The sequence below is a fragment of the Elephantulus edwardii genome, unplaced genomic scaffold (genome assembly GCF_000299155.1).
Source record: "Elephantulus edwardii isolate Elephantulus edwardi_28Jun2011 unplaced genomic scaffold, EleEdw1.0 scaffold00363, whole genome shotgun sequence".
In the NCBI taxonomy this organism is placed as follows: domain Eukaryota; kingdom Metazoa; phylum Chordata; class Mammalia; order Macroscelidea; family Macroscelididae; genus Elephantulus; species Elephantulus edwardii.
This window is the reverse complement of record NW_006400113.1, coordinates 961,518-978,600: the sequence shown is the minus strand read 5'-3', so window position 1 is coordinate 978,600 and position 17,083 is coordinate 961,518. Positions and strand designations below refer to the sequence as shown.

General features: G+C 41.0%; 1 protein-coding gene across 2 annotated transcripts in view; it reads left to right on the top strand.

The window, feature by feature from the left end:
• Positions 1–17,083, top strand: part of GABRR1 (gamma-aminobutyric acid (GABA) A receptor, rho 1) — a 136,651-nt gene that overhangs the window by 28,736 nt on the left and 90,832 nt on the right. For both annotated transcript variants that reach the window (XM_006902062.1, XM_006902063.1), the window contains exon 2: positions 5,875–5,981. In XM_006902062.1, the coding sequence (XP_006902124.1) occupies positions 5,875–5,981 (107 nt within the window). The remainder of the gene's footprint in view (positions 1–5,874; positions 5,982–17,083) is intronic.

Sequence of the window (17,083 nt, the reverse complement as noted above, 5' to 3'; positions counted from 1 at the left end):
ATCATTTTGTTGGGTTCTTTTTGGTGTTGTTGCTAATTACTTTGGTCCATCCTGCTTTCTGTGACATTTCTGTAAGAATGGCATCTCTCAGTGTTTCCTGCAATGCTGGTCTTGTTTTTACATACTCTCTTAGGTTGTGTTTTTCTGGGAATATCTTGACCTCTCCTTCATATTTGATGGACAGTTTCAGTTGATATACTATTCTTGGTTGACAGTTGTGTTCTTTGAGTGTTTGATCTGTCATTCCACTCTCTTCTTGCTTGCATGGTTTCTGCTGGGAAATCGGCACTTAATCTTATCTGCTCTCTCTTATAGGTTACTCTTTGTTTCTCCTGAGCTGCTTTCAGAATTCTCTCCTTATCTTTGGTTCTGGCAATTTGACTATTCTATGCCTCGGTGTTTTTCTTTTGGAGTTTATTCTATATGATGTTTGCTCAGCTTCTTGAATATATATATTCTCTCATTTTTTATTATGCCTGGGAAGTTTTCTTCTAGTAATTCTTCCACAACTTTTTCAGTACCTTTACTTGCTTCCTCCTGTTCTGGGATTTTGATGATGGACATTGATGTTTCACATTATTCTTAGGTTTTCTTCTTTTTCCTTCCTTTTTGATTCTGCTTTTTGCTCTAGCAGATCAATTATGACAATTCTATCTTCCATTTCACTGGTTCTGTGTTCCCTCTCTTCAACTCTGTTCATGTGTACCTCCATCATATTGACAGCATCTGAAACCTTGCATCTCATATTTTGGATTGTGGTTACTTGTTTTTCCAGTGCTTCTAATGTCTCATTAGTTTTATCCACATTGTTTTTTAAAGCTCCTCCTGACATTTGCTTGCAGTGTCCTATAATTCGTCAAGTTTGTTTTTCACCCATTGAAAATATTTAATCATCTTTTTTTTTTTAAAATTCTGTGTCAGAAAGTTCCATCAGACTTTCTGGCTTCAGCAAACTCATTGCTATTGTGTCTCCTTTTAGGGTGATATCTCCCTTTGGGCTTGTGTGGGGAGTGAGGTAGTCTGCTTCTTTAGGGACATTGCTGTGATACAGTGCTATGCGACTGAGATGATAGCTGGTTCTTGGTCCGAGGTCACTGCTTCAGAGGAAGGTTGGGCACACAAGTAGATGCATGGAGGGTGGGTGCACATGCAGACACATACTTGGGCCGGGGGCTGGAGGAGGATATGCACACACAAATGCACATAGGAAGAGAGTCAAATGGAGACCTCACTCATTTTCCCTCTGGCCGGTTTGCTCCTGGCAAGTGAGTCCCATTGCTGCTTGCTGCTCCCTGCTGTGGCTCGCTGCTCCCCACCATGACCTGCTGTACCCCACAGGAGCCCATTATACCTCACCAAAACAAGCTGCACACCACCGGTTCTTGCAGATTCCATGGCTCTCAAATGTTTATGTTAATACATAGCAATATTTTGAGAAGCACCTGTATATTTGTGCTCTCTTTTTGGCCCAAGGCCTGCAAGGCTGAGTGCCTGACAACAATTTGTTCCCCAAAGTACCTGAGTGAGCACAGAGGAAGCCTATTGTTCCCTTCTGGAAGTGGCTTCTCACCTCCATTCAGGGTCCCAGGATCTCCCTGTTGCCTGAGTTAAGGATTCCACGTGGTCAGGCCTCATAGCAGTTTGTTCCCCAAATTTGGGTCACCCATTTTGTATAATATTTCATGAGTTCCTTGTTTTTCAGTGCAGCATATTATTCCATTGTGTGACTATACTATAGCTTCTCTATCTATTCATTTGTTGATGGACATTTAGGTTGTTTCCAACTCTTTGCTATCATACACAAAGCCACAATAAACACGCATGAGCATTTATCTGCGGGGGTGGAAGCTCTGGTTTCTTTCCAGCATAGCAAATTTACAGGTAAGTGGTAAATAAATATGTTGGCTGTGTGCTTATTCACTAGTTCATGTTCTCTACTTGGCTAACTTCTTCTGCTACCAGCACAGTTATTTCCTCTCTTCAAAAGAAACTTTCCTGTCAGCTCATTAATGATATTGGTTCATCCTATTTACATACAACTTCATGGTTTGAAAGTGCTTCCACACACACTGTTTTATTTAATCTCCACACCCATGACTGATGTCAAAGCTTCACTTTTATAAACTGAATATACAGGGAGCAAGATGCCTAAACTCACATAGAAAGTAAACTGCGATTGAGGTCCAAGCCCAGTTTTTCTGTTTCCCAGCCACATATTTCACCACCCTCCTCTATACCTCAGAACCACACGTTAGACTGTTTCTCCCAGAATGAAGATAGCAAAGGACTTAAGGTGGACTGAACTATTTGTAAATGAGGAAACTATATTCTGAAGATAAAATGTATTTGGACAGTGATCTCAAGGTGGCATTCACCCAGCAGCAGCATCCATGCCCAGACCTGTTGGCCCAAACAGGGGTAGGGAACAGGAGCTCTGGATGCCAAAGCCTGGGAACTACACCATATACTTAGTAGCAGTAGGTAGTCATATGATTTTGTCATCTGGTTACATGACAACAGTGTGTATTAGTATGATATTAGCAGAAAAGGTGATTAGTTATTTCTGTGAATTCTAAAGATAGTTTTGATGGGTAGATGACGCATATTCAAAGCTATGGCAGCAGAGTTTGTGACAGCCAAAGGCTAGAGTTAACCCCGAAGTCTACCAATGAGAAGTGGTCAAGCAAACCATGGTGTGTTCACTGTGAGTGTAAAAACAAATAAGGGGGCATGGGTTGGTTTAGTATAGAAAAAAAAAATAGGCAAAACATATTAAGTTTAAAATAATAAAAATATACCATAATGTATTAATAATACATTAATATAGCATATGTTAAATTTGTATATAATAAAGAGCATATCTTTGTACCTGTGTGTACATGTAAGACTCCAGGGTTTGTGGATAAAGGATACCCATGGATGAGGAAATGGAGAAGATGGAAGATGCAAGCAGAGGTAAGAGGAAGCCTCTTTACTGCATTTCCTTTTTAAAATTCTTGAATCTTGTTAAAATAGCAGCTAAAAAATAGCTATTTTTTTAAAAAAGTATAAAGAAATTAAAACTATGCTAACTGTCAGAGTTTCTTCTGATATCCATTTTGGTCTTTTCTTCTTCCTCTGTCTTTGTAATGACCTTTTGCATTCTTTATGGATGATATTCTTTTTTTAATTTAAAATAAAATTTTCATTTTATACTGGTTTACTTACAAAATTCATATAGATTGTTTTTCACATTGGATCTTTCCTAGTTCCTTTATTCACTCCCCCCTCAACCCATCAAATTGTGTGAACCTATGATTAACCACCCCTCCATCCACTGCCCATCCTCACCTCTCTGCTCCCTCCCTCCTCCCCTTGGATCTTCATACACATTCTAAGATAATGATCTTATACAATAGTTGTCCTTCTGGGAGTGAGTTCACTATATGCTCTTCAGTCCCTCCAAAGTTAAGTAGTAATTTATAAAATCATTGCTCCTGCATGATGCGTAGTATCCCATTGTGTGAATGTATCATAATTTCTCAATCTATTGAATTGTGGTTGGACATTTGGGCTGTTTCCATGTTCTTGTGATGGTGAATAACGTTACTATGATTGTGTACAAGTCTCAATTTGTGCCTCAGTTCTTAGAGAGCTGGACAATGATGAAGAATAATAGAAGGAGAATTCATGCCTTGGAGGTGTGGTGTTGGAGAAGAGTATTGGACTGCTAAGAGAATGAACAGGTTCATCCTGGAGAGGGTTAAACCAGGCTTCTCCTTGGAAGCAAGGATTCTGAAGCTTTTTCTGACGTACTTTTGACATGTTGCAAGGAGAGACAAGTCCTTGGAGAGATATGTCATGCTTGGGAGGGTGGAGGGACAGCACAGGAGAGGAAGGCCCTTGATGGGATGGATTAATTCAGTGACTGGGTTAATGGGGGTAGGTGTGTCAGAGACAATAAAATTGGCACAGGATAGAGCAGTGTTTAGGGCTGTTGTGCACAGGGCTGCTATGAGTTGCAGGCAACTCAATAGCACATAACAACAACAACAATATATTCCAAGCAGTGGATTAGCTGGGTCATATGGAATTTCTATGTTCAGCTTTTTGAGGAAGTGCCAAACTACCTTCCAGACTACCATTTTACAATTTCAGCAACAGTGTATAAGAGTTCCTAAGTTACCACATCCTCTCCAACTTATAACTTGCTGTCCTGTTAAACTTTGCCACTGCTACTAGAGTGAGATGGTATTTCATTGTGGTTTTGAATCTTATTTCTCTTATTGCCAGTGATTTTGACCATTTCTTCATGTCTCCTGTTGTCCATCTGAATATCTTCCTCTGTGAAGAGTCTTTCCAGATCTTTTGCCCTTTTTGTAATTGGGTTATTAGCCTTTTTCTTGTGGAAGTCCTGTAAGCTTTTGATATGTATCAGTTGACCATAGATAGCTGGGTCTATTTCTCAATTCTGTTCCATTGGTCTATGTGCCTGTCATTGTACCAGTACCATGCTGTTTTGGTTACTACCGCTGTGTAGTTAAGTTTTGAGGTCAAGGAGTGTTATGTCTCCCACTTCATTTTTATTTTTCAGAAGTGCTTTGCCTTTTCGAGGTCTCTTTCCTCTCCAAATAAACTTGACAATTTTCTGGATGATATTCTTGATATCCTCCCACAGCTGATTGAAGCTCAACAATGAGAAGACAAAGATTCTAACCACTGGGCCAACCGGCAGCACCATGATAGATGGAGAAGAGACTGAAGTTATTAACAATTACACTCTCTGCACCAATAGTCAGGAAATTAAAAGAATTGCACTGGGGAAATCTGCTGTCAGGGACTTCTCCAGAGTATTGAGAAGCAATGATGTTAGTCTAGAGACTAAGGTTCTCCTGATCCGGGCCATGGTCTTCACAATTTCTTTCTATGAATCAGAAAGCTGGACAATGACTAAGGATGACAGAAGAAGAATTGATGCCTTTGAGTTGTGGTGCTAGAGAAGAGTCTTGAACATACCATGAACGGCTGTGAAAACAAAGAAGTCTATCTTTGAGAGGGTGAAACCAAATTTCTCTATGGAAGCTAGGATTTTGAAGTTCCATCTCACATAGTTTGGGCATATGCCCTTACAGGAGGACATCATGCTTGACAGGGTGGAGGGGCAGCACAAGACAGGAAGACCCCAGATGAGATGAATTGATTTTGTTACTGGAGTAATGGAGATAGGTGTGTCAGAGTCAGTGTTACTGGCTCAGAATAAGGCAGGCTTGAAAGCTGTTCTACATAGGGTCACTGACTTGCAGGTGACTAGAGACCACATAACAACACCAACAACAAATACAACTAATTCAGAAACAGGAACAGAATGCACTCACTTCTTGTTGGGATGGTGACTAGAGAGCTAGCATTTAACATTAGAGGAGTCCCTCCTGCCGTCACAAAGTGAACCACCTAGAAGCCTCTGTCCTGGATTCAGCTGACTGATACTTCCCGCAAGCTCACACCCTTCAGGGGGTTAAGATCCTCTGAAGTCTGCGTTTAAGACTAAAGACCAAGACCACCTTGATTTACACATTAAAATTATCTGGGTTTGGTTTTTTGTTTGCTTGCCTGCAAAGTTTGTATACATAATGTTTCATACTATTCATTTACATTGTGTTTCATACAATCACTCTTATGTTTTATAAAATTAATCATCATTGGACGTTGCCCATCATTACCCTGTCTTTTCACCTGTATCGTTCCCATTACCATATACAATAGCTTAAAGGAAGATATAAATACTTAGGAAGTCCATCATGGTTAAAAGCCTGAATGTAAATAGTTTTTTAAATCTGGATTGTTTAATATCTGTGACCAACCTAGTTTTTTGGTTTGGTTTTTTTCTTCCCACAGCCCGATTCTGAAACGAAGCCCTGACATCACCAAGTCCCCGCTGACAAAATCTGAGCAGCTCCTAAGGATAGACGACCATGATTTTAGCATGAGGCCTGGTTTTGGAGGTATGACATGCACATGTTTGTAGGTCATTTAATTTTTCCTCACATCCTTCTCTTTGTCAAAGCTCCCTGGGCAGCACATAGGGTTTGCTCTCAGGTCTAATACAGTGGTTGGCAGTTTGAATCCACCTAGCAGTATCACGAAGAAAGGTGATTATACTCATTCTCTCTAAGAAAACCCTGTGGAGTGCAGTTCTGTGAAACAAATAAGATCTTGAGGGAATCAATGTTATCATGGCATCAACTTAATGGCAACAGATTGGATTTTGGGGTTTCTGCCTGATAGTAGGAAATTACACCAAAAGATTACACAGTTTGATTCTCCTTTTATTAGATCTACATGGCAGTAGTTGGTGGACCAGGTACCAAGCCTGCATATTGTGAATATCTGTCTTACCCTCTAACCTGGGTTCATCTGCTTGCCAGGCCCCAGCTCCCTATGAGGTGAGCAGGGGATCAGGGAGGCCCAAGGAAGGACCAGGGAGGACTGAAGCCCAGGGATGTGCCCTGGAAACCATCAGAAATAACAACCTTGGACTACATGTGTTCTCCTCAGGAAATTGTCAGCTGGAAGGAAGGCTGGGTGCTATGGTCTGCTTGGTTTACTTGATTTGAAAACAATTTAAGAAAATAATTATTTAGTGAGGAGGAAAGCCAAAGGTCTCTGATGCCCAGCCTGTAGCTGCCCCATTTCAGCCCTCTTGATGGTTTCATTCTTATGGGACTACTGGGTTTTTTTCTGGGGGAAAAAGTTATCTATTTAAAAAGTCATTCTTATGCCTTTTAAATCTTTCAGTTACTAAAAGAACAAGTGGGTTTTGAAAGGGAGTCTCTATTATCTGCCGGTTTTGATCTAAACTCCCCCTTTCACTCATGATTCCAGAGTGTTCCTATCTGTCCCCCCACACTCCTGGAAGTAGGGAGGAAAGTTAGTAGAATCCACTCCCTTTACAATACTCTCTGATTGGCTAAGGAGCCTTGGTGGTGTAGTGGCTAACTGCTTTGATGGAAATCAAAAGGTAGGCAGTTTGAACTACCTCTTCCTCAACACCCACCTCACCTCCCCAGCTGCTCTCCTTGAGAGAAAGACCTGAGAATCTGTTTCCAAAATGATTGAAGCCAAAAATACTTTACTCATTGCCATATTGTGGGGACTCCCAGTGACCCTCCAGTGCATTGTCAGAGGCTGTAAATGACACTAGGGGAGACTCCGTTTTCCTGACAACTAGCTGCTGCTGGATTCCAAATGTCAGAGAGGTACAATGTTTGGGTTAGCAGCACAACTCCCTAACTTCTAGACCAACACAGCTTCCTAAATAACAGCTCCTAAAAGACTGCTTCCTAGCAAACCCTGTGTGACAATTTTACTCTTTTGGAATCAATTCAGCACAACAATAGCAGTATCATGAATATTTATGAATATTACATTTTTATGACCCCAAAACAAAAAAGTCTAGTGTTCTCAAGGTTACCCAGGTGCATTATACCTTCTTTTTCTCCACTCTCTAGTTAATCTCCTACTTAGTGGGCTTAGCAAATAAACAGAATGAATCTTTTGCTCCAAGTGTCTATTACCAAGAGCTATGGATTGAATTGTATCTTTCCCACCCCCTAGGAAAAAAAGGTCACAATTAAATCCCAACCCCTGTATCTGTGTATATGACCCTTTCTGGGAAAACGTTTTTCTTTTGTCTTGTTAATGAGGTCATATCAGAACATCACTTACTCATAGCATCCCCCCATCTATAATATTTATAAAAGCTATAAATATTTTTTTCTTCTCCTTTTAATAAAAGCTTATAGAGACTTTGGGTTTCCACTCATTCATTGTTGCACGTTTTCCTCCCTGCCCACCCCTCCCCTGAGTTGGTTTTTCTTTGAAAAGAAAAAAAAAATTCGTTATTATACACACATCGCCCCCCCCCCCATGTCCAATCTCCCATGAAGCTCTTATTCTGGACTCTTGCCATGAAAATAATACTTAATCATGTATTCTTTTCAAACAGTTCTCTCATCTGTTTCAATGCAATATACATTATTTATCCCCTTTTTTCTCAGATTCCCCCCAATCCCTATGTAAGTCCTGTTTTATAACAATGACATTATGCAGTATTTGTCCCTGACTGACATATCTGTGATTGAGATATTTCATCAGCATAATGTCACCCATTTTGTATAATATTTCCTGAGTTCCTTGCTTCTCAATATAGCATAGTATTCCATTGTGCAAATATACCACAGCTTCTCTATCCATTCGTTTGTTGATGGGCACTTGAATTGTTTCCAACTCTTTGTTATTGTGAACAAAGCCTCAATAAACATGGATGTGCATATATCTGCTTGAGTGGCAGTTATGGTTTCTTTAGGGTATATTCCCAGCAGTGGAATTGCTGAGTAAAATGGTATTTCTATTTCCAACCTTTTGAGAAAGCACCATACTGCCTTCCATAATGGTGACACCATTTTACACTCCCACCAACAGTGAATAAGGGTTCCAATTTCTCCACAACCTTGCCCACATTAGCTGTTTAGTTGTTGTTCTGTCAAATTTAGCTAATCTTACTTGGGTGAGATGATATCTCATACTTGTTTTATGAAGCTGTAAATCTTTATAGGAGGATAATGCCCACCTGTAGCCTAAGGAGCTGCTAGTGGAGTTGAGCCACCGGACACAGGCAACTGATGGTTTAGCAGTGTAGCCCTTTACAGACTTGCCACCGAACTCTCTAGGTGGGTTCTAAATCGAATCAGTTCTGAGCTGTACTTTATAAAACCCTGAATCTGCTACCATTGACTGGATTCTGACCCACAGCGGCCCTGTAGGCAGAGTGGAACTGTCCTTAGGATGTCCAAGGCCGTAATCTTTATGACTGAAGACTGCCTCATTTCTTCCAGAGTAGTTGGTGAGTTTGACCTTCGTGATTTAGTTGACAATGTCTTAACCACAGTGCCACCAGGACTCCTGATGGGTTGGTTGTTTTCTTTGTTTGTTTTTTGGGGGGAACAGTGCGCTAATAAACCCACAAATGCTTTCTTCTGAGCGTTTTATTGGGGAAAGTGGGTTGGTTGTATGTTTGTTTTTGGGTTTTTTTCTCCACTGGTTTATTTACAAAACTCGAATACAAATTCTAACAAATTATTTCAATTTTCCTCACCCACCACCCATCAAATTGTACAACTCAATGATTTTTTTTAAAATATTTTTTTCTATAATTATATTTTATTAATTTTCATAAACATTTACAGAGATTTCGGGTTTCCATTCATTCATTGTTGCACTATTCTCTCTACCCTCCTCCCAGTTTGTTCTTGTCCAAATGCCACAGTGCTTGTCAAAGCCAGTTCTGATTAATCTCCTTTGTCAGTGTGTCCTTTGCCATTCCCTATCACTCCTCCCTGAGAGAGACTTCACCCTGAGTCATAAGGAAAAGGGGATGGCGTATTCTCTTAGCTACTTCCTGATGAAAAGGGACGCTGTGGGTTTCAGGGTGAAGATCTTCTCTCACTACTCTAAAGGGCTCCTTTGGCAGTAGGAAACACATAGACTATTATGGAGATTGATTTTGGAATTTAGATGCACTCTTATTGATTGTGCTTGGCCGTACATATTCATATCATTGAAGATGTATCATGGAGGTGTTGCAACCTAGAAGACACAAATTTGACTAACAAGTTATAAGTACATGAGTCCAAAAATTATGGAAAAGTAAAAGAAAAGATTCTTTCATTGTTTTACTAACCCTCCCCCAGGTCCCCTCCACCATGTAGCCCTCGCTCTAGTCTCCTGTGATGACAGAAATACCTAGTTATATATCTCTTTTAAACAACAACTCAATGATTAATCTCCCCCTCCCACTGCACATCCACATCCCTCTACTTCCAGTCACTCCCCACTCCTTCTGGATCCTTATACTCATTCTATAATAACAGTTTTAAACAATATTTATCCTTGTGGGACTGAATTAGTTCACTCAGCATAATGCTCTCCAGTTCCTCCCAAGTTAGGTAATAATTTACAAAGTTATTGCTCTTACATGCTGCATAGTATTCTATTGTGTGAATGTGCCATAATTTCTCAATCTGTTTGTGGTTGGACATTTGGGCTGTTTCCATGTTCTTGGCATGGTGAATAATGCTACTTTGAACATTGGAGTACAAATCTCAGTTTGTGCCTCAGTTCTCATTTTCTCAGGTTATATTCCAAGTAGTGGAATAGCTGGGTCATAATGGAATTTCTATGTTCAGCCTTTGTTTGAGGAAGCGCCAAACTGTCTTCCAGAATGGTTGTGTCATTTTACAATCCTACTAACAATGTATAAGAGTTCCTTTCTCTTTTTTTTAATAATTACTTTTTTTTTCCTAAGAAAAAAAAGAGTTCCTTTTTCTCCACATCTTCCCCAACATCTATTACTTGCAATGTTTATGATTCCTGCTCAAGTTCCATCTTTGTCTGCATAGCTGCTGTAGGGTCTCCTGGGCTTGGTCCCAGTGTAGCTGTCACTGGGGCAGGGACAAACCCTGGCAGTGTTCCCCAGAGAGGACAGCCTGGCCTGGCTGCTCCCACCAGTCTCCCATGGCTTCCTGAATCTGAGGGATTCGGTCCAGTGCCTGTTTCAACAGATTCTCCAACCGATCCAGAACTTTCCCCAGATTCTTCTTCTGCTCTTTTTCCTGGAATGTGTGGATCTGCAGCAACTCCTGGGTGACAGTCCAGGTGGCAAGGCTGTCTTCATATGCAGCAGATCCCAGCACCAGAGACTCCGTTGGTCTTGGACATTGGCAGAGAGAGGCAGCTTTTGCTCCGGGGTCTTTCCAGTGCGGAGAGGACAGTCCCAACATGGGGCTCAGTGCTATAAGGCTAGAACCCCTGAGGGATGCCAGGTGCAGGTGGTAGATGAACAGTAGGACTGTGGGTAGTAACTTCAACTTTTCAGGGCTATTTCGCAGCAATAGTGCCAACTGTAGGCAAGGCACATAGATGCTGGGCCTTCTCCTCCAGACAGTGAAGCAGCTTCTGGCTCTGTGGTGCCACCACCTCAGATGTGGGGACGATCTTTTGCTTCACAAGAGCCAGCACCTAGCCAGGGCTTTGGTATAAGGCAGGTCTGGCTGGCTGAGTTTCACTTGATAAGCAGGTGGACCTGTTTCTGTGTCTCCTCCATGAGCTGGCGCCAGTGCAGGATGCACTGCTGCTTGTCCTGTTGTTCTCACAGCAGAAGCTGCCACGGTTCTGGGCATGCAGGGATTTGAGCTCAGTGCACACCCCACAGCCCTGGAGCCCCAGTATTAGTGCCTGTCTCTCCTTGGATCCTGGGGTCCTTCTCTTCATTTCCTCCATCAGGTCCAGGAGATGCTGGGCCAGGGCTTTATGTTCCTTCAGGAGGGGGCCTTTCTGGGTGACAAGCATGCTCACAGCTCTCCAGCCCTCCTGGATGAGAAGCACCACGGATGGCAAGGCCTGGTTGGCATCTGACTGGTCCAGGGCCTGGGGCCTAGGTATCTCTGTGTTTTGGAGCCCATCCCTGAAGCACAGAGACTGAATCTCTGCCTTCCTCTCTGTAGCTAGATGCTCCATAGCAGCCAGAATGTGCCTGGGGGGTAGTTCGTTAATAATGTCTCCACCGAGCTAAGCCACTGCTGGTAAAAAGTTCCAAAGTGGTCATCATGAGGGATCAGGTTGCCTGCCTCCCTTGGCCTAAGGAATTAGAGGGCTCTGTAAAATCTGGACCCAGAATGTGCAGGCTGTTTGGACATTACACAGGACCACAAGCTCCAGATCCAGGGTTGATGACATCAGGGATCCAAAGATCACATCAACTTTGTCCTTCCTCTTAATATCCTACAGCAGGCGCCTCAGCTGATTTTGCAAGTGTTGCAGGGAACCTTGGAAACCATGCTGTTGTCTTTGCATGGCTCTGGCTTGGGCCCGAAAGAGGAGGGCACAGTGCTGAGTGGTCTGGATCCTCTGCAATGCCTGCTCCACAGCTATATCCTGAGCCTCAGTATCTTAGTATCTTGCTCCATCTGCTCCAGGTTTTGTTCTCACTCCTGGATATCTGCTCGCAGGCAGGCCACAATGGCTTCTAGTTCCGACTTCCAATGGGCCTCTGGACTGTCCAGAGCAAGTTTCCCCAGACTTAATTGCCACTCCTCTGGCTGTGCACATGCCGCAAGATGTAGCCCAGATGCCAGCTCGTTGGCCCAGACACAGCCTGTGCAATCTCTGAGGCGCAGGCAGTTGCAGGCTCTCCTATCTCCTCCTTGGCCCAAGAACCCAGTTCTTGTGCTTCCAGTACTAACTCCATGTCAACCCAGGCATACCTGTGGTACCCTTTCAAGTGCCAACTCCTGCTATCTTATAAAGTGGAGTGCAGACAGACAGACAGATAGATACACGAAGAATGCGGATGGAGGCAGATGCACCTTTTTTATTTTCTTCGCATCTTCCATGTGTCCAAAGTCTTTCTCAAATTTCTTACATTCAAAAGGCATATTTCTTTCATGGAAGAGTTACATTAAATGAGGAATGAAACAAAACTATAGGGTAAGCACTAGTTTCACATATGTCCAAGAAGATGAGAAACTACAGTAATGGTTATAGTTGGTTCATTCAGCACTTCTCACCAAGAATGTTGTCACTGAATTCTTAAGTTTTGACTTAAAAAATGGAGTCATTAACATGCACATTACATTATTGGTTGTCTCCCATCTCCTGACTAACCCCTCTATGTGGCAAGTATTTTTATATGAGTGATTAGGTGAGAGATAGAACTACAGACTTCTCCATATTCTTTACACTGTCACTGCATCCAGTGTAAGACTTATCATGCCGCTGTGGATGATGGAGTCAAGGATCTACAGAGATTTTACCACATTCACAGCAAGCAAAAGGGCTTCTGAAGAATTTCTATTGATAAGTAAAATTTAGAATCCTGTTGTTGAAGGCTTTCCCACACTGATTGCCAATCACTTTTATATATGTTGCCCATTGCAGGCTTTCTGAAATGTCGCCTCTGGTTTTTGTGCTGATCTTTATAACCATGTCATCTGGAGATTTCTTTTTAAACAGAACATTAAATGTTAATCCTCAGGAATCACACCATTATTTTGCGACTGGATAACTTTTCTCCATCATTAAGATTTCAAGTGATTAACCCAATAGTTCAAATCGAGGGGCAGAACTCATGGACTGATTACATCTATGGAAGGAATCATTGCAGAAGCTCAAAACTAACAATCAAAACCAAGCCAGGTGCTGAATGGGGAACAGACCATCAGTCATTCATGTGTAAGTTATAATTGAATTGAGACTGAGGACATGCTCCAGACCAGGGCCCTCCTTGGCCACTTTGTGTCTAGAGCAGTGGCAATTGGCAGCTGCTCACAGGATGAAGCCAAAACAGCAACAAGGCAGTGATCAGATGCACTTTTTTTATTTTTTAAATTCTGTCTTATATTGGTTTATGTACAAAGTTCATAAAGTTCATATGCATTGCTTTTCACAATGGACTTTTCTCCTTTCCTTTACCAATCTTCTTCCTCTACCCATCAAATTGTGTGGCCCTGTTTAAGGTCTACCTCGCCCCTCCTTGGATCCTTGTACATGCTCTGCAATAATGGTCCTATACAGTATTTATCTTTATGAAGCTAAGTTAGTTCACTTAGCATAATACTCTCCAGACCCTCCCATGTTAGGTAATAATTTACAAAATCATTGCTCCTGTGTGCTGCATAGTATTCCACTGTGTGAATGTACCATAATTCCTCAATCTGTTACATTGTGGTTGGGCATTTGGGCTGTTTCCATGTTCTTACTATGGTGAATAATGCTGTTATGAACACTGATGTACAAGATCTGTGCCTCAGTTCTCATTTTCTCAAGCAGTGGAATAACTGGGTCATATGGAATCTCTATGTTCAGCTTTTTGAGGAAGTGACAAACTGCCTTTCAAAGTGGTTGTACCATTTTACAATCCCACCAGCAATGTATAAGAGTTTCTATCTCACCACATCCTCTCCAATATTTATTACTTGATGTCTTGCTAAACTTTGTCACTGCTAGTGGGGTAAGATGGTATCAACTCATTGTGGTTTTGTTTTGCATATTTCTTATTGCCAGTGATTTTGAGCATTTCTTCATGTGTCTGTTGGCCATCCAAATGCCTATGTCTGTGAAAAAGTCTTTCCATGTCTTTTGCCCATTTTATTTGGATTGTCGGTCTTTTTCTTGTGGAGGCCCTTTAGGATTCTGTAAACTTTCGTTATGAGACCTTTGTCTGAGATGATATTGCCAAATGTTTGTTCCAAGTCAGTAGATTTGTTCTAAGTCAGGGTGCTGTTGGAGAAAGATCTTTTATGAGCACGGAGATTTCATCTTTAGAAGGTCATATTCATCAATTTTATCCTTTCCAGATTGTATATGTCCGGCTGTATGTGGTAGTCCCTTTATATTACAGACTAGGCCTACTAAGATTGGTCCCAGTTTGTCTCTTATGAGCTTTACGGTTTGGGGCTTTATTCCAAGATCTCTGATTCCTCTTGAGTTGATTTTTGTTTATGCTGTCAGATGTGGATCCTGGTTTTGCTTTCTACAGGTAGCAGTAAAGTTTTGCAAGAATCATTTGTTGAAGGGGTTGTCATTTCCCCATTTGATAGGTTTGATTTCCTTGTCGAATAGGTCCATTTCTGGGTTCTCAATTTTGTTCCATTGATCTATGTGCCTGTCATTGTACCAATACCATGCTGTTTTGGTTACTGCTGCTATGTGGTAGGGTTTGAGATCAGGAAGTGCTAGGTCTTTTTTGGTTTTCAGAAAAGTTTTGCTTATTTGGGGTCTTCCCCACCCCCCCCCCAACAAACTTGACAATTCGCCTTTAAATCTCCTTGAAACATAAATTTGGTGTCTGTATTGGGATTGCATTGACCATGTAGATTGTTTTCGCTAGAATTGTCATTTTTACAATATTGAGTCTTCTAATCCATGAATAGGACATATTTCCCCATTTATTTAGGTCTTTAATTGTGTCATGCAGAAATGTTCTGTAGTTTTCTTTGTATAGGTATTTTGTATGTTTAGTTAGGTTCACTCCCAAATATCTCAAATTGTGGCTGGCTATTGTAATTGGTATTGTTTTCTTGGTTTCCTTCTCTGGGTTCTCTTTGTTACTATAGAGGAATCGCACTGGTTTTTGGATATTGATCTTGTATCCTGTCATTCTGCTAAACTGAACTAAGAGCTCTAACAGTTTTTTCGAGTCCTTGGGGTTTTCTGTGTACACTATCATATCATCTGCATATAGTGAAAATTTAACCATCTCTTCACAATCAGGATGCCTTTCATTTCCTTCTCTAGTTGTACTGACCTAGCAAGTACTTCCAATACAATATAAAATAACAATGGCAACAGTTGACATCCTTGTCTTGCCACTGCTCACAAAGAAAATGTTTTTAGTCTTTCTCAATTGAGAATTATATTGGCTCTTGGTTTTGCCTATATACTTTTGAAGATGTTGAGGAAATTCCCTTCTATTCCAATTTTGCTAAGTGTTTTAATCAGGAAAGGGGTATTGGATTTTGTCAAATGCCTTTTCTAGATCACATGGTTTTTGTCAGTGAGGTGAATTATATTGATTGTTTTTCTTATATTGAACCATCTATGCATACCTCTTATGAATCCCACTTGGTCATGATGAGTTATTTTTTCAATGTGCTTTTGGATTCTATTGGCTAGGATTTTTTTTTAAATTTTTTTAGCAATTTGAATGAACATTTGCAGAGATTTTGGATTTCTATTTATTCATTGCTGCACTTTTCTCCATGACCACCCCTCTCCTCTAGTTCACTCCTCTCTTTGAAAAGAAAAAAGAAAAATTCCTTCATTGGTATACAATCCCCCCATCCCCCCAACTCCTGCCCTGAGTACACTTCACTATGCAACCTTAATTCTGAACTCCTGTGATAACCATAATACCCAATCATATATCACCTTTAATCGGTTCTTTCCCTCATCTGTTTCAATACAGTATACATCATTTATCCAGTTTTTTCTCAGTCTTACCCCAACCCTGATGTCAGTCCCATTCTACAACAGTGGCAACATGCAGTATTTGTCCATTGTGACTGAGATATTTCACTCAGCATAATGTCCTCCAGAGTCACACATTTTGAATAATATTGCATGAGTTCCTTGTTTTTAAATGAGGCATAGTATTCCATTGTGTGAATATACCACAGCTTCTTATCCATTCGTTTGTTGATGGGCACTTAGGTTGCTTCCAACTCTTTGCTATTGTAAACAAAGCTGCGATAAACAAGTGTGTGCATATATCTGCTTGGATGGCAGTTATGGTCTCTCTGGGGTATATTCCCAGTAATGGGATTGCAGGGTCAAATGGTATCTCTATTTGCAACTTTTTGAGAAAGTGCCACACTGCTTTCCACAACAGTTGTACCATTGTACATTCCCACCAACAGTGAATCAGTTCCAGTTTCTCCACAATCTCGCCAGCATTTGTTGCTTGCTGTTTTGTTAAATTTTGCAATTCTGACTGGGGTGAGATAATATCTCATAGTTGTTTTGATTTGCATCTCTCTTACAACTAGGGATTTCGAACATTTCTTCATGTGCTTGTTGGCCATATGAATGTCTTCCTTGGTAAAGTGTCTGTTCATATCCTGTGCCCATTTTACCATTGGATTATTTACCTTTATCTTGTTGTGGTGCTCAAGTAGTTTATAAATTCCAGATATAAGTCCCTTGTCTGACATGTCATTACCAAATACTTTTTCCCAGTCTGTAGCTTCCCTTTTTACCCTGTTGGAGAAGTTTATGGATGTGCATAGGGATTTGATTCTTAGAAGATCCAATTCATCTATTTTATCATCTACTGGTTTTAGATTTTTGAGGATACTTGGAAGACTGTTTACGTTGTGGATTAGGACTGCTAGAATGCTTGCAAGCTTTTCTTTGATGAAGTTTATATAGTCCTTGGTTTTAGTCCTAGGTCCATGATCCACATTGAGTTGGTTTTTGTATATGGAGTGAGATGTGGATCTTGCTTGAGTCTTCTGTAGATAGCTTTCCAGTTTTGACAGCACCATTTGTT